Source organism: Artemia sp. Qi Xiang Cuo, chromosome 7 (assembly GCF_049724085.1).
Source record: "Artemia sp. Qi Xiang Cuo chromosome 7, ASM4972408v1, whole genome shotgun sequence".
Taxonomy (NCBI): domain Eukaryota; kingdom Metazoa; phylum Arthropoda; class Branchiopoda; order Anostraca; family Artemiidae; genus Artemia; species Artemia sp. Qi Xiang Cuo.
In genome coordinates this window covers 32,163,830-32,190,857 of record NC_142800.1, presented here as the reverse complement: position 1 = coordinate 32,190,857, position 27,028 = coordinate 32,163,830, and the positions used below count along the sequence as shown (strand labels likewise).

Below are 27,028 nucleotides of genomic sequence, written 5' to 3'. Positions count from 1 at the left end.
TAACAAGCATCACACCATGCAAAGGCTGCGATTACATATGAAGACTGCCTTTAGAGTGTGAACACTACCTTTAGAAGACTGCCTTTAGACAAAAAGTATCACAACGAGTCACAAATGAAAATGATGGACAACGAAATCGGCAGTTAGAAGAGGAGAAACAACGAGAATCACAATAAATCCCACGATATTACAAATCCCATAAAATGTATGATTTTGTGAAGGATACAAAGAGAGGAGGAATTGAATTCAGGCCATATTCTGAATTCATCACTGACCTAGATCATTAAACATTACAAAAAATGAGAGATGTTGATAATATTACTCATTTAAAAGCTGTGTTATCTTTCTTGTTTTTATAAAGAAAAACGACAATTGGCATATTTTGTCTTGTTAGGAATTACGTCTGAAATGCTTCATTGCTTCAAATGCGTCATTGAATTCAATTAAAATTGTTGATTTACTACCTCAAGACTTGAAATCGAAGAGTAACAGGATAATTCTGCTATTGCGTAATTCAAAAATCACCTACATACATGGTTGCCGAATGTTGAGTGCCAGGAACCGAGCGAAACTCGGTCTCCTGGTACTAATTTTTGATCAGTATATAGAGCAAATATTTTAAATGGTAGATAATTAATCACGCTCTTGATCAGTTTCCATTTCAGCCTCATCAGGTGATTGTTGCTGGGAATATCAAGATTAATGAGGTAGAAATTTTAAACGTTCATGTCTATTAAATATTTGCCTTAAATTATTTTATATTCAGAACGATAGTTAAGCATGCTACTCTTCGTATTAATTTTGTCTTATTAGATTTTTTTTCAATGATCCTATCAAAGGTTAAAAAAACAAAAAGCTTGAAATGCAGAATAAATGGAAACCAATGATGGGCGGACATCGTATAAAGGGTGGCGCACAAAAAGAGGAATAAAAGCAAAGACTCACATTTTCTAGAAAAATAACTGTTTCTTTTTCTACTATGAGTTTCCACCCCTTTGTAGCTTAATATTCGTTGGCATGAAAACGTAATGAGTCGGAGGTAATATTCGTTGGCATGAAAATATAATGATTCGGATAAGCTTGAGATTGTATAATGAGTCGGATAAGCTTGAGAGGTAATAAGCTTGAGATTGTTTGTCCAGGATTTCAATTCTTGTTGACTGAAGAGCATCACCAAGTGCTGAAAACCATATTTGTGAAAAAGATAGGCCCAGGATTACACATAGTCCATGGGCGTAGGGAGGGGGGGGGGCTGAAAAAGCAGTTGATAAAACTCCATCACACTATCGACGGCCCCCCCCCCCCCCCCTAGACAATATGCTGCCTAATCCTGCCTACGCCCATGACAAAGTCTTCATTCAACTCAAGGTCCCAGGGACTTCTTGCTGTCTAGTCCTAAGCCGTCTAAAGCGCTTTGGTGTAGACCTGAGAAGATATGTTGATCCCCGCTCTGCACTGGGACCATTGTTTTTTTTCTGAGGCCAAATTTATTTCAATGATTGATATTCTGATTCAATTTATTTCAACAATATGAAAATTGCAACTTGGGATATTACGACTTTAAATAAAATAACCATGGTATCGACATTTTGACTGACGATTTCAGACGTTTCGAACTGGACTTATTAAGAGTTTTAGAAACTCATTTCCCAGGTGTAGGAAACATGAAATTGGATGATATAGAATTTATTTACTCAGACAGGAAGGATGGGGTAAATATAACTAATACATCATCTGGTCTAAAAATGGCCGATAAGTTGATATGGTATTCATATGATGGTAGGAGAGCTAACCTTATTGATTGTGTTATTGTAAACCAAAGACTGGCAGAATCAATACAAGATACTAGTGTGTATAGGAGAGCTGTTATTGATGTTGAAAATAAAGAACACTATCTAGTTGTGTGTTCATTAATTTATAGATGAGATTTTTGGAAGGGTAACTAGCTTCCAGAAAGTTAAGACGTTGGTACACTCCAGATTGAGAGTCACAGGAAACATTTCCGGGAACAGTTGAATACTAAATTAGGGAGTTTAAATTTGACAACATAGAAGATGGAGGAAGGATTGATACATGTTTAAACTGTCTGATTGATAGATTATTTGAAAATAAGAGGAATGTAAAAAAAAATGGAGAAAGCATTCAAATATGAACCAAAGAGGTATGAAGTGGTGGCCATGGATAAAATTGGCCGGGATCTGAAAGATAAAGTTTGACAACGTAATAGTAAAATGTTGTCCTGGCATATTAAAAAATTGAAAGTGAGTACTCAATTTGGACTTGTCCTAGTTATAGATACAACGGGGCCACAATTAGCGATAACGAAAGAGTTAAACAGAGGTAGGCAGAGCATTTTGAGAATTTGCTAAACCAGATCAAATTACAGCGAAAATAATAGAGAAAGTAGAAGTGACCCTATTGATCCGAACAGAACCACGTGGTCCTGTCGGCATTTTCAATGCTGACGGGGCACCAAATATGGGCATGGAATCCCTAGGGAGAATGATTGCGTAATCGGTCAATGACCTCTTTTTCCAAGGTCGATTTATTTGATGTTTCTATGTGTATTGACTCCGGAACGAAGGTTGCACATGCGCATTGAATTCTAACGGGAACAATGTTATTGATCGAGGACTCGAGGGGGAAGTGAATTTCCGAGAACTTGATTGCGTAATCGATCGTGAATGTCATGGTGTCCAGAAATAGTATTTGTTGTTGTTGCTCGAGCCAAATGTTATGACTTTCCCGGAAACAGTTAGACCACCTGTGCTGTCGACCTCAATTCACCTATCGTGAATCAATAATTCCCCATAGAAACAACAAATTAATTCCCCTTTCTTGACAGATCAATCAACCAATGACATCATCTGTCAGACTTTAAAAATTTTCGCATAGAAGCGATTCTCCAGGAATAGATCCAAGTCATTAATGTCTTTGCCTCGGAAACAACTCTTTTGGTCGAACTCCAAAGGATATTAATAGCCAAAGGCCATGGAAACAATTCTCCAAGAAACATCTTAGCGATGAATTGTTTTAGCGCGGGAATCAGGTTTCTTATTAATTTGAAATGCATTAGCGCAGAGATGCCAAAAACAAAAGGAACACGCTGAATTACGTTTAGGGATTATTTGGGCGAAACTGTTTTAGACAGGTTATGGAACTATTTCGGCGAAACAGTTAGAGACATTTTAAAAGATGATTTTTGAAGAGATTTTAGAAGAGAATTTAATGGTGAAACTCTGTGGTCATTATAATACACAAGTTTCATTTGAACAGTGTTGTGAGGTCCTCTAACCCAACCCCAAAGGGTTCCAATCCTCCTACCCCAACCCCGAAGGCAGCCCCCGGTCCTCCCAGGCCCCCCCAAGCGCCCAAAGGGCCACCGGAGCCCCCAAAGGCCCACCCAGACCCCCAAAGGCGATCCCCGGTCCTCAAAGACCCCCCAAGCTCCCAAAGGGCCACCGGAGCCCCCAAAGGCCCACCCAGACCCTCAAAGGCCATCACCGGGCCCCCCAAAGGCCCATCGAGCTCCCAAAGGACCAACGGGGTCCCCCCCCCAAACCGTCCACACATCATTATACTCACGAGGAAAACATAAAATATATTCTTTTACCCTCAAAACCTAACCCCCTCCCACCATAGTTTTACAATCCCAAATACTCGCAAAAAGAAATAATTTTCTTTCGAGAAATTATAGTCTTTCTCTATTGTGATTTAAAGTGTCTACTGACTTCCGTCACTGTTGTTATTAGCTCGCTCTGGTTTTGACACAAGACTCCAATGTGAGGCCTATAATTAGCTGTCACCCTTTTTCCGGTTTTGTTTACAAACGCGGTCAAGTCAATGGAACTATTCTTCTGTCAAATTAAAACAGTTTTAAGCAAAAAGAGATTGCTGTACATTAAGCTTGTAGTTTCGTAACATTGTATTTGTTAGAGAGCCTGTTTAAGAGATTATTTTCAAATTAATTTTAACAAGATCTTGAGACAATTATGTGTCCGTGGGGAGGGGGAACTACATTGCTTCTAACAGATTCTTTGTAAGTAAATTATTTAAAGGGGGAGGGCTATGCCTTCAATTCTACCGCCATCAGTGTAAAATGAAAACAAACAGTGCAGGGCTAGAAAAGTCTCTGGGAGTTGCATGAAGCTAATATTATATATAAATTGAATAGTATTTTAAACTATACTGGCATAATATTGTCCTAAATACCGATGGGCTAACGATCTATTTTAAAACATATAGACCGGAATATTGTATATTTAACCACATGGTAAAAATAGAAACAATGATTCATATCCTATGGCCATAGACTACTGATTGTCTAATAAAAACGTTTGATTTCTAAGCATATTATAGGTCTCGCGAAATTTTTACTTTTTGTTTGAGTGAACAGAGATAAATGCTTTGTCTAGACAGAATTATAGGAACGAGGGCAACACCTTTCTTTCTGTAAAAAAGGGACAAATTATTTGATGCTAATTTTCTCTCTTCTTTTTAAGGCCAATTGTGAATAATACTTGCCCCCTCCACCCTAGACATTACGAGAGGACGAGTCAGCCACCATACAGCCCTGTCAAAAACCGAAAAGAGAGTGGTCGGCTTCTTATAATATGGTGAACCATGCCGGCTCATCTATGCAAGATCGTGAAATAGCCGGCCCAGTCGCGCAAGAACATAGCGACGCCGCCCCATCCACCCTCCAACATACACTACCTGGTCCTTCGGGTGCCCAAGCCCAGAGGGATTATGCAAATGTAAGTATTTTTCCTACCTTTTTATTTCTTCCAATGTTTTTTTTCTTTTTCAATCCCAATATAAACATATCTCTGTGAGATATTAACCCCTATTACATATCTAAATGTAATTTTTTTGCAAAGAAACCACTCTTTTCTAATCTTTGCTATCGCTTCGATATTTCATAAGTGAATATTTTTAGGTAATTTCTATTAATAATCACCGCCTTTGAAATTCAAAATGCTATTTTTTCTAATCTTTGATATTTTCTATGCATTCCACCTATCTCTTCGCCGCTATCTCATAAGCGAATATTTTTCATGGGTAATTTCTAGTCAATTAATGCTCACCATTTGAAACTCAAAATCCCCTATTTTTCACAATTGATTATCACAAAGTTTTAAGAGAAGGAACCACGATGGATTATTCACATTTATCTAATTGTCACATTTGGACCCCGTAATTTACGCAAGGATATTTTTAAAATAGCCTTCAATCTTACAAATCCTTGCCAACATTTTAGTGATCGGGAAACATTGTTGACGATACACTGAGTTAACGATTTACAGCATTTAATTGTACTGTTTTACATGTACATGTGTGTACACCATTTCTCTTCGAAATTTAGCGATTTTAGCTATAACAATTTTCCTAAATTTAGGGGAGGGGGCGTGAATCCATGATTTTTGTTGGGGAGGGGGTTAACACTTTTAATAGTGACAAAATAGAAATGAAATTTAATTTAAACACTTTTTTTTTCAGATATAATAATGTTTGGTGTGATTGACACAGAATATATTGGTCTGAAATATTCCGCAACTGGCATTATATTCGAAGCAGCTTTCTTACTCCTAGACAATCAACGACGTGAAATTCATTGCTATAAATGGAACATCAGATACAATATGTATAAGTACGAGAAAAACAGATGGAGTCCAACACTAAATTTTATAAATCGAAATGGCTTTTACGCTAAAACCATACGACCACATAATGAAAATGGCTATGAACTAAAACATGTACAAGAGGAGATTCAGGAAATATGCAGTTTTTTCGGTGTGCAAGCTGTTTATGTTAAGGGAAACGTGCCAACTGATAAACTCTTACTAGAAAAATGTGATAAAAACATAGCATTATTCAATTTAGAAGACTTCAAATGTGAGAAATACCTGCATTCAGTCCATGACCCAGAAGATGGAGTTAGATATTTCGCTAAATGGATACCGGAAAAGATACCTGACATGGAAAAATGCATCAGATATCCAAAGTCAAAAACTTGCTCCTCCTCATATCAAATTGATTAAGCTTTTTTTTTTTTAAATATGTCATTATTTTTTTTAAAATTTTTTAATTATTTTTAATCAAAAAAAATATTAATCCTAAAACGTTTTTATTATTTAGAATATTAAATCACCATGAAAATTATAATTTAGTATTCAACATGCCAGGGAAAACACTTTCAAGTTCAGCATGTTGAAGAACCCTAGAGAGTCAACCCTCAAAAGGTAAGTTAACCCTAAAAGGTTAAAGAATTTTTCTGAAATTATCTTAAGACTGAGACGTTTTTATTCTTTAGAATAGTCAGTCGCCACGAAAACTAGACCTTCAGATTCAACATGCCAGGGAACACACATTCAAGTTCATCATGTTGGATAACCCTAAATAGTCAACCATAAAAAGGTAAGTTAACCCTAAAAGGTTAAAGAATTTTTCTGAAATTATCTTAAGCCTGAGACGTTTTTATTATTTAGAATAGTCCATCGCCACGAAAATTAGACTTTCAGATTCAACATGCCAGGGAACACACTTTCAACTTCAACATGTCGGAGAACCCTAAATAGTCATCAATAAAAAGGTAAGTTAACCCTAAAAGGTTAAAGAATTTTTCTGAAATTATCATAAGCCTGAGACGTTTTTTATTCTTTAGAATAGTCCATCGCCATGGAAATTAGACTTTCAGATTCAACATGCCAGGGAACACACTTTCAAGTTCAGCATGTTGGAGAACCCTAAATAGTTATCAATAAAAAGGTAAGTTAACTCTAAAAGGTTAAAGAATTTTTCTGAAATTATCATAAGCCTGAGACGTTTTTATTATTTATAATATTAAATAGCCAAGAAAAATATAATTTAAAATTAAAAATGACAGGGAACACACTTTAAGGTTAAACATGTAGGAGAACCCTAAAAAGTCATCCATAAAAAGGGTAAGTTAACCCTAAAAGGTTAAAGAATTTTTCTGAAATTGCACTTTCAGATCCAGTATGTCAGGGAACACACTTTCAGGTTCAGCATGTAGGAGAACCCTAAATGCTCATCCCTAAAAAGGTAAGTTAACCCTAAATGATTAAAGAATTTCTCTATTTATGCAGAGTTTCAACTAGCTATGGCTAAGTTTGCTCAAGACAAACTATTTTCTTGCGAAAACACACAAAATCGGAAAAAATGTTCAATATTCCTTTAGTACCTATGCAATTTGACTAAAATGAAGATATTTATGAAGAGTTTAAAATAGATATGTTCAATTTTGATAAATACAAACTATATTCTTTCGAAAACACAAAAAAAAACACCAAAAATGTACAATTTTCCATTAGTAACAACTCAATTAGGCTAAAAATGAAGATATTTATGCAGAGTTTCAACTAGCTATGGCTAAGTTTGCTAAAGACAAGCTATTTTCTTCCGAAAACACACAAAATCAGAAAAAATGTTAAATGGTACTTTAGTAACTAATTACTTAAACTTAAAATGAAGATATTTATTCAGAGTTTCAAATAGCTATGGCTAGGCTTAATAAAGACACTATATTTTATACCGAAAAAAAAAAAAAAAAGAAAAAATTTTAAATGTTCCTTTAGTACCTACGCAATTAGACAAAAAATGTAGATATATATGCAGAGTTTCAACTATCTATGGCTAAGTTTGCTAAAGACAAGCTATTTTCTTGTGAAAACACACAAAATCAGAAAAAATGATCAATGTTACTTTAGTACCTACGCAATTAGACTAAAAATGTATATATTTATGCATATTTTAAACGATCTTTTGCTTAGTTTTCTAAAGAAAATCTATTTTCTTGTGAAAACACAAAAAATCATAAAAAATGATCAATGTTCCTTTAGTACCTACTCAATTAGACTAAAAATTAAGATTTTTATGCCGAGTTTCAACTAGCTATGGCTAAGTTTGCTAAAGACAAGCTATTTTCTTGCGAAAACACAAACAAAATCAGAAAAAATGATCAGTGTTCCTTTAGTACCTACGCAATTAGACTAAAAATGAAGATATTTATGCAGAGTTTCAACTAGCTATGGCTAAGTTTGATAAAGACATGCTATTTTCTTGAAAAAACACAAACAAAATCAGAGAAAATGGTCAGTGTTCCTTTAGTACCTACGCAATTAGACTAAAAATGAAGATTTTTATACAGAGTTTCAACTAGCTATGGCTAAGTTTGCTAAAGACAAGCTATTTTCTTGTGAAAACACACAAAAATCAGAAAAAATGTTCAATGTTCCTTTAGTACCTACGCAAATAGACTAAAAATGAAGATATTTATGCAGAGTTTCAACTAGCTATGACTAAGTTTGATAAAGACAAGCTATTTTCGTGCGAAAACACAAACAAAATCAGAAAAAATTCTCAATGTTCCTTTAGTACCTACGCAATTAGACTAAAAACGAAGATGGAAAACACACTGAAAAGCCATACTAAGCGCTATATTTGTGAGGTTAGGTTAGGGTAGGTCTAGGAATAACAGGTTAGTTTGGGTTACCCTAGCTCTTGAAATCCCCCAGCCCCTTCCCCCAAACTCAAATTTCCCAGAGTATTTTAAAATCTCCCCTTCCCCCCCAAACTAAAAAATTTCTAGGAACTAATTTTCAACGTATTTAAATATTTTCGTTGTAAAACCTGCTTGCCGAAACTATAAAAAAAAACGGAACTTTAGTAGCTAGTACGTATTTTCATCGTATTTTAAATATTTTCGTTGGAAAACACACTGAAAAGCCATATTAAGAGCTATATTTGTGAGGTTAGGTTAGATTAGGTCTAGGAATAACAGGTTAGGCTAGGTTAGGTTACCCTCGCTCTTGAAATCCCTCACCCCCTTCCCCAAACTCAAATTTTCCAGAGGATTTTAAAATCCCCCCTTCCCCCACTTTAGTAGCTAGTACATATTTTCATCGTATTTAAATATTTTCGTTGGAAAATACACTGAAAAGCCATATTAAGAGCTATATTTGTGAGGTTAGGTTAGGTTAGGTCTAGGAATAACAGGTTAGGCTAGGTTAGGTTACCCTCGCCCTTGAAATCCCCCACCCCCCTCCCCCAAACTCAAATTTTCCAGAGGATTTTAAAATCCCCCCTTCCCCCACTTTAGTAGCTAGTACATATTTACATCGTATTTTAAATATTTTCATTGGAAAACACACTGAAAAGCCATACTAAGAGCTATATTTGTGAGGTTAGGTTAGGTTAGGTCTAGGAAGAACAGGTTAGGCTAGGTTAGGTTACCCTCGCTCTTGAAATCCCCCACACCCCCCTCACCCCAAACTCAAATTTTCCAGAGGATTTTAAAATCCTCCACTGAAAAGCCATATTAAGAGCTATATTTGTGAGGTTAGGTTAGGTTAGGTTAGATTAGGTTAGGTTAGGTCTAGGAATAGCAGGTTAGGTTAGGTTAGATTAGGTTAAGTGGCCGGCCACTTAACCTAATCTAACCTAACCTAACCTGCTATTCCTAGACCTAACCTAACCTAATCTAACCTAACCTAACCTCACAAATATAGCTCTTAATATGGCTTTTCAGTGGAGGATTTTAAAATCCTCTGGAAAATTTGAGTTTGGGGTGAGGGGGGTGTGGGGGATTTCAAGAGCGAGGGTAACCTAACCTAACCTGTTATTCCTAGACCTAATCTAACCTAACCTCATAAATATAGCTCTTAGTATGGCTTTTCAGTGTGTTTTCCAACGAAAATATTTAAAATACGATGTAAATATGTACTAGCTACTAATGTGGGGGATGGGGGGATTTTAAAATCCTCTGGAAAATTTGAGTTTGGGGGAGGGGGGTGGGGGGATTTCAAGAGCGAGGGTAACCTAACCTAGCCTAACCTGTTATTCCTAGACCTAATCTAACCTAACCTCACAAATATATCTCTTAATATGGCTTTTCAGTGTGTTTTCCAACGAAAATATTTAAATACGATGAAAATATGTACTAGCTACTAAAGTGGGGGAAGGGGGGATTTTAAAATCCTCTGGAAAATTTGAGTTTGGGGGAGGGGGGTTGGGGATTTCAAGAGCGAGGGTAACCTAACCTAGCCTAACCTGTTATTCCTAGACCTAATCTAACCTAACCTCACAAATATAGCTCTTAATATGGCTTTTCAGTTTGTTTTCCAACGAAAATATTTAAAATACGATGAAAATACGTACTAGCTACTAAAGTTCCGTTTTTTTTTATATTTTCGGCAAGCAGGTTTTCCAACGAAAATATTTAAATACGTTGAAAATTAGTTCCTAGAAATTTTTGAGTTTGGGGGGGAAGGGGAGATTTTAAAATCCTCTGGGAAATTTGAGTTTGGGGGAAGGGGCTGGGGGATTTCAAGAGCTAGGGTAACCTAACCTAAAAAAACCTGTTATTCCTAGACCTACCCTAACCTAACCTCACAAATATAGCGCTTAGTATGGCTTTTCAGTGTGTTTTCCATCTTCATTTTTAGTCTAAATGCGTAGGTACTAAAGGAACATTGACCATTTTTTCTGATTTTTGTGTGTTTTCACAAGAAAATAGCTTGTCTTTAGCAAACTTAGCCATAGCTAGTTGAAACTCTGCATAAAAATCTTCACTTTTAGTCTAATTGCGTAGGTACTAAAGGAGCATTGACCATTTTCTCTGATTTTGTTTGTGTTTTCTAAAGAAAATAGCTTGTCTTTAGCAAAATTAGCCATAGCTAGTTGAAACTCTGCATAAATATCTTCATTTTTAGTCTAAGTGTGTAGGTACTAAAGGAACATTGACCATTTTTTCTGATTTTGTGTGTTTTCACAAGAAAATAGATTGTCTTTATCAAACTTAGACATAGCTAATTGAAACTCTGCATAAATATCTTCAATTTTAGTCTAATTGCGTAGGTACTAAAGGAACACTGACCATTTTCTCTGATTTTGTTTGTGGTTTTGCAAGAAAATAGCATGTCTTTAGCAAACTTAGCCATAGCTAGTTGAAAATCTGAATACATATCTTCATTTTTAGTCTAATTGCGTAGGTACTAAAGGAACATTGAACATTTTTTATGATTTTGTTTGTTTTTTCGCAAGAAAATAGCTTGTCTTTAGCAAACTTAGCCATAGCTAGTTGAAACTCTGCATAAATATCTTCATTTTTAGCCTAAGTGCGTAGGTACTATAGGAACATTGACCATTTTTTCTGATTTTGTGTGTTTTCGCACTAAAATATCTTGTCTTTAGCAAACTTACTCATAGATACTTGAAACTCTGCATAAATATCTTCAATTTTAGCCTAATTGCGTAGGTACTAAAGGAACATTGGACATTTTTTCTGATTTTGTGTGTTTTCGCAAGAAAATAGCTTGTCTTTAGCAAACTTAGCCATAGCTATTTGAAACTCTGCATAAATATCTTCATTTTTAGTCTAATTGCGTAGGTACTAAAGGAACATTGAACATTTTTTCTGATTGTGTGTGTTTTCGCAAGAAAATAGTTTGTCTTTAGCAAACTTAGCCATAGCTAGTTGAAACTATGCATAAATATCTTCATTTTTAGTCTAATTGTGTAGGTACTAAAGGAACATTGATCATTTTTTCTGATTTTGTGTGTTTTCACAAGAAAATAGCTTGTCTTTATCAAACTTAGCCATAGATATTTGAAACTCTGCATATATATCTTAATTTATAGTCTAATTGCGTAGGTACTAAAGGAAGATTGAACATTTTTTCTGATTTTGTGTGTTTTCTCAAGAAAATAGCTTGTCTTTAGCAAACTTAGCCATAGCTAGTTGAAACTCTTTATAAATATCTTCATTTTTAGATTAATTGCGTAGGTACTAAAGGAACATTGAACATTTTTTCTGATTTTGTGTGTTTTCGCAAGAAAATAGCTTGTCTTTAGCAAACTTAGCCATAGATAGTTGAAACTCTGCATAAATATCTTCATTTATAGCGTAATTGCGTAGTTAGTAAAGGAAAATTGAACATTTTTTGTGATTTTGTTTGTTTTTTCGCAATAAAATAGATTGTATTTATAAAACTTAGAAATATCTATTATAAACTATTCATAAATATATTCAATTAATAATAAAATATTATGTAATAAATCAAAAGATTAAATTTTTTATTATTTTTTGTGTTTTAGCAAGAAAATAGTTTGTCTTTAACAAACTTAGCTATAGCTAGTTGAAACTCTGCATAAATAGAGAAATTCTTTAATCATTTAGGGTTAACTTACCTTTTTAGGGGTGAGCATTTAGGGTTCTCCTACATGCTGAACCAGAATGTGTGTTTCCTGACATATTGGATCTGAAAGTGCAATTTCAGAAAAATTCTTTAACATTTTAGAGTTAACTTACATTTTTATGTATGACTCTTTAGGGTTCTCCAAAATGCTGAACTAGAAAGTGTGTTCCCTGGCATATTGAATTTGAAAGTCTAATTTTCGTGGCGATGGACTATTCTAAATAATAAAAACGTCTCAGGCTTAAGATAATTTCAGAAAAATTCTTTAACCTTTTAGGGTTAACTTACCTTTTTATGGATTACTATTTAGGGTTCTCCATCATGCTGAACTTGAAAGTGTGTTCCCTGGCATGTTGAATCTGAAAGTCTAATTTACATGGCGATGGACTATTCTAAAGAATAAAAAACGTCTAAGGCTTATGATAATTTCAGAAAAATTCTTTAACCTTTTAGGGTTAACTTACCTTTTTATGGATGACTATTTAGGGTTCTCCAACATGTTGAAGTTGAAAGTGTGTTCCGTGGCTTGTTTAATCTTAAAGTCTAATTTTCTTGGCTATGTAATTTTATAAATAATAAAAACGTCTCAGGCTTAAGATAATTTCAGAAAAATTCTTTAACCTTTTAGGGTTAACTTACCTTTTTATGGATGACTATTTAGGGTTATCCAACATGCTGAACTTGAAAGTGTTCCCTGGCATGTTGAATCTGAAGGTCTAATTTTCGTGGCTACTGACTATTATAAAGAAAAAAAACGTCACAGGCTTAAGATAAGTTCAGAAAATTATTTAACGTCTTATGATTGACTTACCTTTTAATGGTAGACTATTTAGGCTTTTCCAACGTGCTGAAGTTGAAAGTGTGTTCACTGGCATATTGAATATAAAAGCCTAATTTTAGCAGTAATGAACTATTCTATAGAATAAAAAATGTTGAAGCTTAAGATATTTATTGCTTAAACATATTCAAAACATTTGAAAAAAAATAATGACATATTTAAAAAAAAAAGAAGCTTAATCCATTTGATATGAGGAGGAGCAAGTTTAGGACTTTGGATATCTGATGTATTTTTCCATGTCAGGTATCTTTTCCGGTATCCATTTAGCGAAATATCTAACTTCATCTTCTGGGTCATGGACTGAATGCAGGTATTTCTCACATTTGAAGTCTTCTAAATTGAATAATACTATGTCTTTATCACATTTTTCTAGTAAAAGTTTATCAGTTGGCACGTTACCCTTAACATAAACAGCTTGCACACCAAAAAAACTGCATCTTTTCTGAATTTCCTCTTGTACATGTTTTATTTCAGAGCCATTTTCATTATGTGGTCGTATGGTTTTAGCGTAAAAGCCATTTCGATTTATAAAATTTAGTGTTGGACTCCATCTGTTTTTCTCGTACTTATACATATTGTATCTGATGTTCCATTTATAGCAATGAATTTCACGTCGTTGATTGTCTAGGAGTAAGAAAGCTGCTTCGAATATAATGCCAGTTGCGGAGTATTTCAGACCAATATATTCTGTGTCAATCACACCAAACATTATTATATCTGAAAAAAAAAGTGTTTAAATTAAATTTCATTTCTATTTTGGCACTATTAAAAGTGTTAACCCCCTCCCCAACAAAAATCATGGATTCACGCCCCCTCCCCTAAATTTAGGAAAATTGTTATAGCTAAAATCGCTAAATTTCGAAGAGAAATGGTGTACACACATGTACATGTACAACAGTACAATTAAATGCTGTAAACCGTTAACTCAGTATATTGTCAACAATGTTTCCCCATCACTAAAATATTGGCAAGGATTTGTAAGATTGAAGGCTATTTTAAAACTATCCTTGCGCAAATTACGGGATCCATATGTGACAAATAGATAAATGTGAATAATCCATTGCAGTTCCTTCTCATAAAACTTTGTTACAAACAATTGTGAAAAATAGGGGATTTTGAGTTACAAATGGTGAGCATTAATTGACTAAAAATTACCCATGAAAAATAGTCGCTTATGATATAGTGGCAATGAGATAGGGAGACTGCAGAGAAAATAGCAAAGATTAGAAAAAATAGCTTTTTGAGTTTCAAAGGCAGTGATTATTACTAGAAATTACCTAAAAATATTCACTTATGAAATATCGAAGCGATAGCAAAGATTAAAAAAGAGTGGTTTCTTTGCAAAAAAACTACATTTAGATATGTAATAGGGGTTAATATCTCACAGAGATAAGTTTATATTGGGATTGAAAAAGAAAAAAAACATTGGATGAAATAAAAAGGTAGGAAAAAATGCTTACATTTGCATAATCCCTCTGGGCTTGGGCACCCGAAGGGCCGGGTAGTGCGTGTTGGAGGGTGGACGGGGCGGCGTCGCTATGTTCCTGCGCGACTGGGCCGGCTATTTCACGATCTTGCATAGCTGAGCCGGCAGGGTTCACCATATTATAAGAAGCCGCCCATTCTCTTTTCGGTTTTTGACCGGACTGTATGGTGGCTGCCTCGTCATCTCTTGCTTTCTTGGAAGGAGGGGGCACGCATTCTTCATAATTTGCCTTAAAAAGAAGAGAAAAAATTAGTATCAAAATAATTTGCCCCTTTTTTACAGAAAGAAAGTTAGTACCCTCATCCATATAATTTTGTTTAGAAAAGCATTTTATCTCTTTTCAGTAAAGCAAAAAGTAAAAATTTCGCGAGAAATATATTAGGCTTCGAAATCAAACGTTTTTATTAGACAATCAGTAGTCTATAGCCAAAGGATAGAAATCGTTGTTTCTAATTTTAGCATTTGTAAAAATGTAACATATTCAGTTCTAAAGGCTTTAAAATAGATCGTTAACCCCTCGGCATTTAGGACAATATTTTGCCCGTTTAGTTTAAAATACTATTCAGTATATATATAATATTAGCATCATGCAACTCCTAGAGACTTTTCTAGCCCTGCACTGTTTGTTTTCATTTTACACTGATGGCGGTAGAATTGAAGGCATTGGCCTCCCTCTTTACATAATTTACTTACAACGAAGCTGTTAGAAGCAATGTATTGCCCCCTCCCCCCTTTCACATAATTTTCTAAATATATTTTTAAACTTAATTTGAAAATAATCTCATTCACCGGCTCTCTGACAAATACAAGGTTAATATACAGCAATCTCTTTTTGCTTAAAACTGTTTTAATTTGACGGAAGAATAGTTCCATTGACTTGACCGCGTTTGTAAACAAAACCGGAAAAAGGGTGACAGCTAATTATAGGCCTCACATTGGAGTCTTGTGTCAAAACCAGAGCGAGCTAATAACAACAGTGACGGAAGTCAGTAGACACTTTAAATCACAACAGAGAAAGGCTATAATTTCTCGAAAAGAAAATTATTTCTTTTTGCGAGAATTTGGGATTGTAAAACAATGGCGGGAGGGGGGTTAGGTTTTGAGGGTAAAAGAATATATGTTATGTTTTCCTAGTGAGTATAATGATGTTTGTATGGTTTGGGGGGGGGGGACCCCGTTGGTCCTTTGGGAGCTCGATGGGCCTTTGGGGGGCCCGGTGATGGCCTTTGCGGGTCTGGGTGGGCCTTTGGGGGCTCCGGTGGCCCTTTGGAAGCTTGGGGGGTCTTTGAGGACCGGGGATGGCCTTTGGGGGTCTGGTTGGGCCTTTGGGGGCTCCGGTGGCCCTTTGGGAGCTTGGGGCCCTTTGAGGACCGGGGGCTTCCTTCGGGGTTGGGGTAGGAGGATTGGAACCCTTTGGGGTTGGGTTAGAGGACCTCACAACACTGTTCAAATGAAACTTGTGTATTATAACGACCACATAGTTTCACCATTAAATTCTCTTCTAAAATCTCTTCAAAAATCATCTTTTAAAATGTCTCTAACTGTTTCGCCGAAATAGTTCCATAACCTGTCTAAAACAGTTTCGCCCAAATAATCCCTAAACGTAATTCAGCGTGTTCCTTTTGTTTTTGGCATCTCCGCGCTAATGCATTTCAAATTAATACGAAACCTGATTCCCGCGCTAAAACAATTCATCGCTAAGATGTTTCTTGGAGAATTGTTTCCATGGCCTTTGGCTATTAATATCCTTTGGAGTTCGACCAAAAGAGTTGTTTCCGAGGCAAGGACATTAATGACTTGGATCTATTCCTGGAGAATCGTTTCTATGCGAAAATTTTTAAAGTCTGACAGATGATGTCATTGGTTGATTGATCTGTCAAGAAAGGGGAATTAATTTGTTGTTTCTATGGGGAATTATTGATTCACGATAGGTGAATTGAGGTCGACAGCACAGGTGGTCTAACTGTTTCCGGGAAAGTCATAACATTTGGCTCGAGCAACAACAACAAATACTATTTCTGGACACCATGACATTCACGATCGATTACGCAATCAAGTTCTCGGAAATTCACTTCCCCCTCAAGTCCTAGATCAATAACATTGTCCCCGTTAGAATTCAATGCGCATGTGCAACCCTCGTTCCGGAGTTATTACACATAGAAACATCACATAACTCGACCTTGGAAAAAGAGTTCATTGACCGATTACGCAATCATTCTCCCTAGGGATTCCATGCCCATATTTGGTGCCCCGTCATCATTGAAAATGCCGACAGGACCACTTGGTTCTGTTCGGATCAATAGGATCGCTTCTACTAGAGAAAAAGGAAAAAGTTTGTTACACCCTTGATAAGAAGGAAGATTTAATATGCGAGGAAGAATTAATGACAATGCTAAAAGGATTAAAGAATAATAAGGCCCAGTCACTGATAGTTTGGCAAATGAGTTTCTTAAACATGGTAGCCACGAGGTTAGAAATAAGTTTCTAAAGATTAGGAATTTTAACTTTGAAAAAGGAAAAGTACCTAGCGATTTTAGAGAAACCTTATTTAATCCCCTGTATAAGAAAGGTGATAAGAATGAGCGTGTTAATTATAGATTATGCATTAGCCTGATTTCTGTAGGTAGCAAATTACTTAGTGCGATCATATTTTTTAGAATGGAAAGTTCTTTAGCCAAAGTTTTAGGAGAAGAACAGTGTGGTTTTAGGAAGGGTAGAGAATATGTCGACCAAATTTTCATTCTTGGGTTAATAATCAAGAAGTGCCTGAGTCATAAAACAACTTTACTCCTCAGTTTATATATTATGAGTAAGCGCTCGATTCAACTGATAGAAGAGCCTTAGCGAAGGTCTTATCCTTGTATGGTATGCCAGAAAAATACATGAAAGTGATCAGTACCATGGACGAGAATGCACTACTGCGGTTAAGGTAGGAAAAAAAGCTAGTAGCTGGTTTCGTATTAAATCAGGAGTCAAGCATGGTTAGTTTCATTCCCAGTTTATATGGGTCGTTTTGATGGACTTTGTCTTAAGGAGCACAGGAAATGCAATGGGAGAACACGGAATCAAATGAAAAAAAAAACTTTTTGGGACTTAGATTATGCTGTTATTTTAAGTATCCTAGATAAAAGTGCGAGCAAAATGAACGAACATTTGGAGATTATGTGAGTTCAGGGTGCTAGAACAGGCTTGAAAATTAATGTTGAGAAGACTAAGTCGGTACGGCGAGAAATAAGTGAAGATGAAAAGGTGACGCTGGGTAACGGAAATATTCATGACGTGGACACCTCCAATTACCTTGGTAGTATTATTAGTAAGGACGGTGGGTGCAGTAAAGATGTTGGAAGTAGAATAACCAAGGCTCGGGGTGTTTTCTTCACAGTTGAAAAAAGTTTGGAAGAATAGGAAGATAATTCTGCGTTACAATCTTAGAATATTGGAAGCTACAGTTACGACAGTGGAAGCTATGTTTCTGAAGCATGGGTGCTCCAAAAAAGCGGAGGGAGCTTTGCTGGATGTTTTCCAGAGAAACTGCCTACGGATTTTTTAGGTACCCGACTGACCGACTGTTTTTCAAACAAAATTGGCGTTTACTTCCGCTTTCTAAGGCTATAATGAGAGAAAGGTTCAGATGGCTAGGAAACGAAGGATGACAGATTACCAAAGATTGTCCTTTTCGTCCAACCATCTAGGGCTAAAAGGAAAGCAGGTTGTCCGTGGTTTCGACGCTGTAAGTTTGGCCAGACGATAAGCGGTCGTGTTGAGAACGGCAATACTTTCCAGACGACTGATTTAATCTAAAGTTGGACTGACAGTTCAAAGCCACCCTACTGCCCTGATCTGAGCTCACTTGACTGCGGTCTTGGGACAGGACAATCTAAAGAAGAAAGGGAAAGGGGATATATCTTTATATAAATACCAGGTATGACAATTCCGTTTGCGGACTAATGCTTTAAAAATATTCATTGGAAAAATTTTTTAATGCCAGGATACTGAAAAGATTTTATTGGACATTGTACCGTTCAAAGTACTCCCCTTGAGTTGTAATGCACTTCTCTGATCACCTTTTCAAGCATTCAAAGCACTCGTGGATTTGTCCCTCTCTTACTATTGACAACATCTCTGACGTTGATTTGTTAATGGCATGTGAAGTCTAAAAATGGTGCCCTCTCAATTTCGACCTTGTCATGGTGGTCTATGCACGAATTATCTTGGAACAAACCATGTCTCATTCTGTAAATTCATTCACACTATTGTTTCAGTGCTTCCAAGTAATACAAAACTAATTGTCTGGCCCTGGGGAACCCTTCATGGAGTAATGTTTTACGCGAGTAAAAAAAACCAACAGCATGGCTTTTATTGCGCCCTTGATCCTTGACCGAGAGATCCTCTTCTTTCTGGATCTCGCCAGCCACTTGAAAAACAAACTGCTTTTCAAAAGACGGCCTTCGTAATATTGATTCACCATCTACAGAAATATCAACTCTGTTTTTCTTGCTTTCATGAGGAATGTCATCACAATTTGTTGCTAATTAAAATCACGATCGATTCCTATCGTCACTGCGGATAAACAGGATAAACAGGAGGATAAACAGGAAGGAAGAATTGAATTAACGCCAAAATTTTTAATTCAATTGAAATTGATGGTTCGCCACTCTATGACTCAAAACTAAAGAAAACCTCATTTTTTTTGTTAATCCATAATTTAGATGTTTCAGAAGGTATATGCAATGGAACATGTTTGTTTGTTATTAAGTTACATAGCAAAAAAATTAAATAAAAATTATAATTCTTGAAAAAGTAATTTTTTTGGTATCTAGCCTGTAACGTTTTGCAAAATTATGCAAAATTATGAAAGAATCCGAACAACTAATGCAAAAGGCATGGAAAATAATATGAGGTAATAATGAACGAAAATGAAGCAAAATAAGATCTACAGTTAGAAGACATGCAACGATAAATATACAACGAATCACAAATAAAAACAGTTGACAACAAAGTCTTGTCGTTAGAAAAAAGGAAAATTAACCCAAGCAGCCCTCAGCCCTGTGAGTTCCTTCGTGATTGTTCATCTTTTTAAGTTCCAACTTTTTTCGAAGTTCTAGCAAAGTTTTCTACCAAAATGCTGCTAAAAAGAACTAAAATTCCGAGAGCATATTCAGAAAAAAAAACAGCTGAAGGAAGCTCTCCTCAAACCAGGGCAGAAAAGGAAGTAATAAATTAACACTTAGTTTTCTATGGAAAAGCAATGATCGATGTAGTAATAAACAAGTTTCACTTGTATAAATAATAAATACCTGGATTTGTGCTTATATGTAATTCATTTTCGCTTTCACTAAAACAGGTCTTTTTGACGAGTAGGAGAAAAACGATGAGTAGCAGGAATCCGACAATTCCACAAACGATCAATATGATCAAGGTTTCTGATTTGTATAGATATGAATTCAATCGGCCTGTAACATATACAATCTCAAAAGGTATTATACATCACTGAATGCTATACAAAAGAATACTCATTAATCAGTTTAAACGAATATTTAAAATATTTAAAAGACGAGCAATGCTAAAAGATTTTGCATTTATTTAATCTTTAGAAATCAAAGATCCATTTACGAAGAAACTAATATTATATTTTTTGCTTATATTAGTGGCGTTTTTTTAGCGTGGTTGGTTCGGTGGTTTAATCGTGTTTTGCCATTTTTGCGTTTTCGACAAAACACGTAACAGTATGTTTTAACAAAACTTCGTTTTTTTGCGAAACACGAAACATCATGTTGCCTGTTCGACTGTCTGTTTCCTCAAACTTGGAACTTGCTCTTTGTGCGTGTTGCGTGTTCTATTGGTCCCTATCCAGATAGAAAAAAGTTATCTGTAGATGACAAAAGAAAGGATAATATGGAAGGGAAGAAAATGGACATAGATCCTGCTGAATATGCGTTTTTGAATAGAGGCCAAGGTGAAACATATGTGTACAAGAAAACAGTTAAGTAAAAAGCTCAGAATTTTTCCACATGTTTCCACAGTTTTGAATATTTTGCCACTTTTCTTAAAATGCGTTTTTATATGTTCAACCAGGAACATGGACAGAGAACACGAAAGCGACAAAAACTACGCTTTTGTGCTAGAATATAAAACTTGGAACATGAACCATGAAACACAGAACTTCGAAAACAAACGCAGCTATTACAGTTTCAAAACCGGTTTTTTAGCCCCGCCGCTTTTAAAGTGCTGCACACATACCGTTGGAAATCCTCCCGGCCACCTAATAATATCAAATAAACAGAATCTTTACTTCAAACCTAAAAACATTTTTTTGATAATAGGAAGATATTCTTGCCTTAGCTTTCACATTGCATGGTTAGTTCAAGTACATTCTTCCAAAGGAGGGAATGCAAAAGGTTAAGTCCCCTCTGTATATTGACAGAAGTACCTCTCACAATAAGTTGGTATAGTTTCTTTTAAAAATGCCCTTTTTGATGACTAAGACACCTAGTGCCTCCACTAAAAGAGTAAGTGACCCTCCCCTCAAAAGCTGGTGTGTAATATTGCAATGCTATATAACTGATAATAATTTTTTATATGATTTTTTATTATCATATCTCTTCATTTTGTATGAAATGCGTATATGCTTAGGGATAAATGCAGCATCATGTGGCGTATGACCTTTGAAAGTGGGAGGGCATGTACATAGATTTTCCAAGAATTCTGAGCCGATTGGCATTTACTTTTATTTGCGATGCAAAATGGACAAAACCGGTGGTTTTGTGGCAAGATACATTTTAACACTTAAAAAATGTTGTTTTATAATTTTTCTTCAAATTACATTTTTTCACGTATTTACTAAGACCACTGGTTCGATATGATTACCTAAGGTGAAAAACAAAAACAAACAACGCAACAACTAAACGTTTAATCGCCATCATAATTTTGGGGAAGATCCAAATTTCAGAACCGGTTGCAATTTAAAAACTTCCAAAATGGGGTTGTTCGATACTCTAGATAAAATTGTGTAACTTCAATCAAGATCATTTCGTTTTGAGGGGAGCTTTTTCTCTTTTTCTAAACTTAATCCTAATTCTCAGAATTGCATCTTTTTGTTAGTTATTTTAAATGCAATGAATCCTATATATTTGGAATCTCCATAAAGAGACAATTTTGTTTCACATTCATTGATATTAAAATTTAGTTCTTTATAGCTTCGATTAACATTGGCAGATATTGTTCTTTAATTATAGTTTGTCAAGACGAACTTTTTAATACGTCCTTAATGAGTTTTCGTTAAAGACAGAAATGTTTCAATAAGTCCAAGATTGTGATCACAATGTCAGAAACCTTAAAAAATCAATTATGGTTGTGTGAGCAAATTTCATGTGTTAAATATGTAGTAAATGTATGTTTTATTCAGGACAATCATACTGCAGTTTTAAAGAATTTTAGCGATTAACAATCTACCATTAAGAACAATAGCCTCAATAATCCGTGAATTAGCTTGAGTAAAAAAAGGCAGAAAAAGTCTATTTACTATGGGGGATCGAGGTGTTGGAGGGGGCATGGGCACAAGAGCTTTACTTTATATTCTATTTTTCGGTCGAATAAAGTGATAGGGAAGAATGAGACAGTTGAGAGGAAACTGGCTAGATTGACTTCGTCCTTACAATGACGGAGATTGAAAAAAAAAAAAATTCTTATATAGCTTTGATCTCAACAAGTTGCAACACATTCACCCTTCTATAAAAATGTATAACTATTGACATGGACTACGCACAAGGAACAGATTCAGATGGAAATTCATATTTTGTACCTGGCCCGATTTGTTTTAGGTGGTTCAGTCCTAATCACATTCAATGAATAGAAATATCTATTGGCCACCTTCTGAGGACTTTTTTGTATGTGTGCCACTATTTGTCGTAGAGACATGACACTACTCACTTTGATTAAATGCAGGAGAGAACTTCTAGCATTAAGAGCTAAAAATCATATTTTTACAGCACTGTCCATCTATTTAGAACAGTCTCTCTATGGGTATTTGACTACATCCAAATGTCGATTTCTTCAAGAAAAAGTTAAACAGATGCATGAAAATCTTATAAAACCTATTAAAAGGCTAGTATCACTTTAAACACATAAAAAAATTTTCACGGGTCTTGGTGCTGTTAATAATACTGAAAAAAAAGACAATACTCCAAAACAGATGCTCTAAAACGTTAATAAAAAAAGCTCAATGGTATAACATTCCATTTACACAAAAGATCGGTTACATTTTTTAACAACCTCTAGTTAACACAAGTCTGACAATCATACAATCTGCCGAATTTGTATTACCATGCAAATTCGTTTGAATTTTCTGTGGAGCTGCAGAATATCAAAACGTCATTTAGATTTCTTTAGTCATTCTAAACACATAAGCCAACTCATTTGTCCATGTTTCAAGAAGGGTTGGAAAAAACTTTCATAATACCCGCTTACTGGCGTGACCTAAAGTAGGGTTCTTAGCAACAAGATCCGGGCCGGTCGTTGCTGGGGTAGAGCGCTGTGTGTCGAAACGACAAAACCAATGGGTCCAGTAACACCCTTTTAGGCAATAAGCCCCACTGATATAAAAAGTTATTGACGTTGTTCACCAACCTCTGACTAACACAAACGTAGCAATCATAAGCCTTCTGTTGAATTGTTCCCGTGTAAAATGATGTTAAGTGAATTTCTGGAGCACTGCGGAATGTCAAAAAGTCTTTGAAATTTCTGTAGTTATTCTAAGTGTTTCATCGTTACTTACCTCTTCTACTGCCAACCGCCCTTTCAATTATGCTTTCAAGAGTAACAGGTTTTGACTTCCCTTGCCGATTGACGGAAAAAATTGCTAAAAAAGATAGAAAAAGAAAATAAATAGGTAAGGCTAGTAGGTAATATCTAAACAAAGGAAAGAAACTACAATTATTTCTTACAAGCAAATACTGTTATAAGTTCTTTGGAATGCTCACAGACTATTAAAATTAGTAGCTAAATCTAGGGCTCGACTGAAAATGGTTGGAAGCGCACCAGATGAACACCATGAACCAGGTGGCTGGGCTTCCTCCGCGGCCGACTTCCTTCCCAAAATATCAACCCCAACGAAGCTCCGACCCTTGTCCACAGCAAGGCCATTCTATAGAGAACTAACGGTCGAAGACAAACGGAGAATTAAGGAAAGTGAGTCAAGCCAAAGTATAGAAAATAGTATCGGCATAGTGAATAAATTAAGATGACTCTATATGTTTATACAAATAAATTACTACTCTTGCATTGTAACGTTTTTTTTTTTCATAATATAATTACAGCAACTAAATTTTTCATTGTAATTGAGAATATTTTGTTAAAACCGAGAAATGCTTGTCAAAAGCCTTTTTATATACTTAGTCCCAGTTCCATCTTTTAGTATTGTTAAAATCCTGAACAAAATTATTTAAATTGAGCTGCCTTTAACCAAACGATTAAAACATCATTTGTTTTCTCAGTGGAAGACTTTCAGTCCTTCCTGTCATCTCCTTCACCTACTAGCCTTTTTACGCTAAAGTTAATTTGAACCTTATTAAAATAACAAATATTATCATACTACTACTACTAACAACTAACTGCAGCACCAAGCCGCCTGAGGACAACATAGCTACGCATACTCCTCCTCCATCCCAATCTATTCAAAGCCTCCCTTTTTACACCCTCCCAGGAAGTTCCCATTTCCTTTAAATTGTTCTTTATGATGTCCTCACACCCCAGACGAGGACGACCTGCTTTCTGTTTAGCCCTAGACGGTTGGCCGAAAAGGACCGTTTTCGTCAATTTGTCATCCTTCATCCGCACAACGTGCCCTAGCCACCTCAACCTTTCTTTCATTATAGCCCTAGTAAGCAGTATTGAACCTGTAAGAAATGTCCTTCTAATTTTAGAATTAATATCAAGTTGCTATGAATCCGGCTTAAGCCAATGCCTTTTCAGGGTATGTTGAACCCAATGAACTTATCTTTGTAATCCTTTCCCTGTACACAATTTCCTTATTTTGCAATAGAAACCCTTTCTTAGAAGGGTTCTCTTAACAGAGAAAATACTCGATTTCTAATTAATTTACATACAGTTAATAATAACATGAAAGACAGCATTCCTAATTCCTTTAACTTCTGACATTTTACAAAATTTGTCGAAAGGAGTTTTCTATAGTAAATTTGACAAGCGCAGTGTTTTTTTTCAAATTCCCATTTATGAAAAATACCAAAAATTACTCTCGTCCTTAATAAACTATAAATTGCCACAGACATCGCCACATAATAATACCACAGGGAAGTAAATTTGGGGCAGAGGCTTTTACTAACTTCCTGGATCAATGATTTTTAGGCGGTTACCGGTCCTTCATGTTCAATTTTTTTTTAGGATATATTTATTAAATATAACCTAACCTAATGAGTGTTTCTTTCATGTCAAGATATTTTTCAGGCGTTTAAAAACTCACAACAACTAGTTATTAGCTTCTAAATCACAATTTTTAAAGAACCTATTCCAGTATTAAGATATATCGTGTCGAATGACAAAATTAGACCTCAAGTATCCAAATTGGTTGCTATAGAAGAACAGAAGGTCCTGAAAATATTCCTATTTTTAAATTATTTGTTGACTCCTCTGAAAATGGAGCCGGGGCTGTTCTTAACAGGAAAAGGATGACGGAAGGATGGGAGTCGTTTTTTTTCTTTTTAGTAGAGTTTTCTCTAAACCATTTTCCAAGCAGTCTTCTATCGTTAGGAAGCCATACGGCTTATATAAAACTCTGAAGAGCTCTCAGATTCAGTATTATTTAGAGAAGATTGTGAAATATTTATGCGGATGCTAAAAATTTAAATATTTATGTAAAGATCAGGGTCTCTCTAGAAAGATGTACCCGATATCATTACTTATTGTGGATAATCCTTCATATATGCATGAAACATATTCCTGAGATTAAGATGATACTTAATATTTTATCGAGGCCAAGTCGAGAGATAATAGACAGCAGTCAGACCTTATATCTGGTTCTTAACGAACTAGAAATTTTAGCAGCGGGCATTTTTTTTTATTAGTAATCCTAATGTGGATTACTTAGGTCTGCAAGCTGAGAATTAAACCACGGACAATTACGGGATTCTGAGATAAGACTTATTATTGATTTATTGAAAGAGCCGGATGTGTCGAAGGACCACCGTGCTCAAGAGAAGAGCTCCATACATGATAATCGCGCTAAGTCACAAGCGTATACTGACCCATATTTCTGGTGTTAACCAGGGAAACAGAAGGGTTGGCCAATTCGCGGTGACCATAGTGTCTACCGCATTTTTAATTTTGATGATATGGATATTGAAAAAAGAATATGATATTTGATAAAGTCTCTTCGTGGTTCGTTCCTATTAATCAAGAGTTAGTTTTAATAGATGACGTTCTCTATAGAATTGAGTATGCTCCGAAAAGTCATTCTAGGATAAACCAAAAAGCAGCTGCAGAACCATCTATTCAGATAGTTTTACCTAGAGTGATGATTCCGGGCATATTAAAATTATTTCATGATCATTTATCGCTTGGTAGCCATTCCAGCTACGAAAGAACGTTATGGAAACTCCGACAGGCTTGTATTTTTGAAAATATGGCCTCCATTATTAAGGAATTTGTCGCTAATTGTGATTTGTGTAGAAGCGTAAATTGTAAGAAAATTAAACCTCCTCTCGGAGAAAATTTGACACCAAATATGCCTTTTTTGGCTTGGGGAATTGATGCTGCAGGCCCGTTCCCAATAATAAGTGCAGGTAATCGCTACGTATTGTTAGGTATAGATATTTTCAGAGGATTAATTGTTGTGCAGAGTGTACCTTTGTGAAATACCGAATTTACAAGGAAATTCTTATGGGGCAGAATTTTAGATGGTTATTGATTACCCGAGTCAGGAATCTCTGACAGTGGGTCAAATTTCGATTACACAGAGATCAGAAAATTTTCAAAGACATCAATTGCAAAAAGAGATTTTCAAGTCCGTATAACACACAAAGCAACGACGCTGTGTAACATAAAGTAAAGATATTGAACAAGATTCTTTCGCACACATGTGCAAATCTTTATCAAGTAGAATGGGATCAAAAATTACCGCTTATTATGTTAAGCATGAATGCATCTTTAAATAGTGTGAGGAAATTTTCTAGCTTTATAATAGCACATGGGTTTAATGGGAGAACCTTGGCCGATTTGGCAATCGGAAAACCAACAACTGTAAATTACTTTGACGGCTATGAATCATATGTAACACGGTTAGTGCAGAATATAAGTGAAATACATCAAGTGTGTGCTAATGAAATTAAAATTCAGAGAGCCAAATAAGCTCATCATTATAATAAGACATCAAAGGAGGTTATTATTGAGGTGGGTGACATCGTATACTGTCGGGACATTACTTCAGTAGAAAGAAAGTCAACCAATTACTCTTTTCGTGGTCCATATGTTGTT

At 35.5% G+C, this 27,028-nt stretch overlaps 1 protein-coding gene across 1 annotated transcript in view; it reads right to left on the bottom strand.

Annotated features, from left to right (window-relative positions):
- The window catches only part of LOC148950172 (hemicentin-1-like), a 235,199-nt gene that overhangs the window by 2,339 nt on the left and 205,832 nt on the right, over positions 1 to 27,028 (bottom strand). The window contains exons 13-14 of the mRNA XM_089091489.1: positions 23,316 to 23,399; positions 19,840 to 19,995 (exon numbers count right to left, since the gene is read on the bottom strand). Of these exons, the coding sequence (XP_088947615.1) occupies positions 19,840 to 19,995; positions 23,316 to 23,399 (240 nt within the window). The remainder of the gene's footprint in view (positions 1 to 19,839; positions 19,996 to 23,315; positions 23,400 to 27,028) is intronic.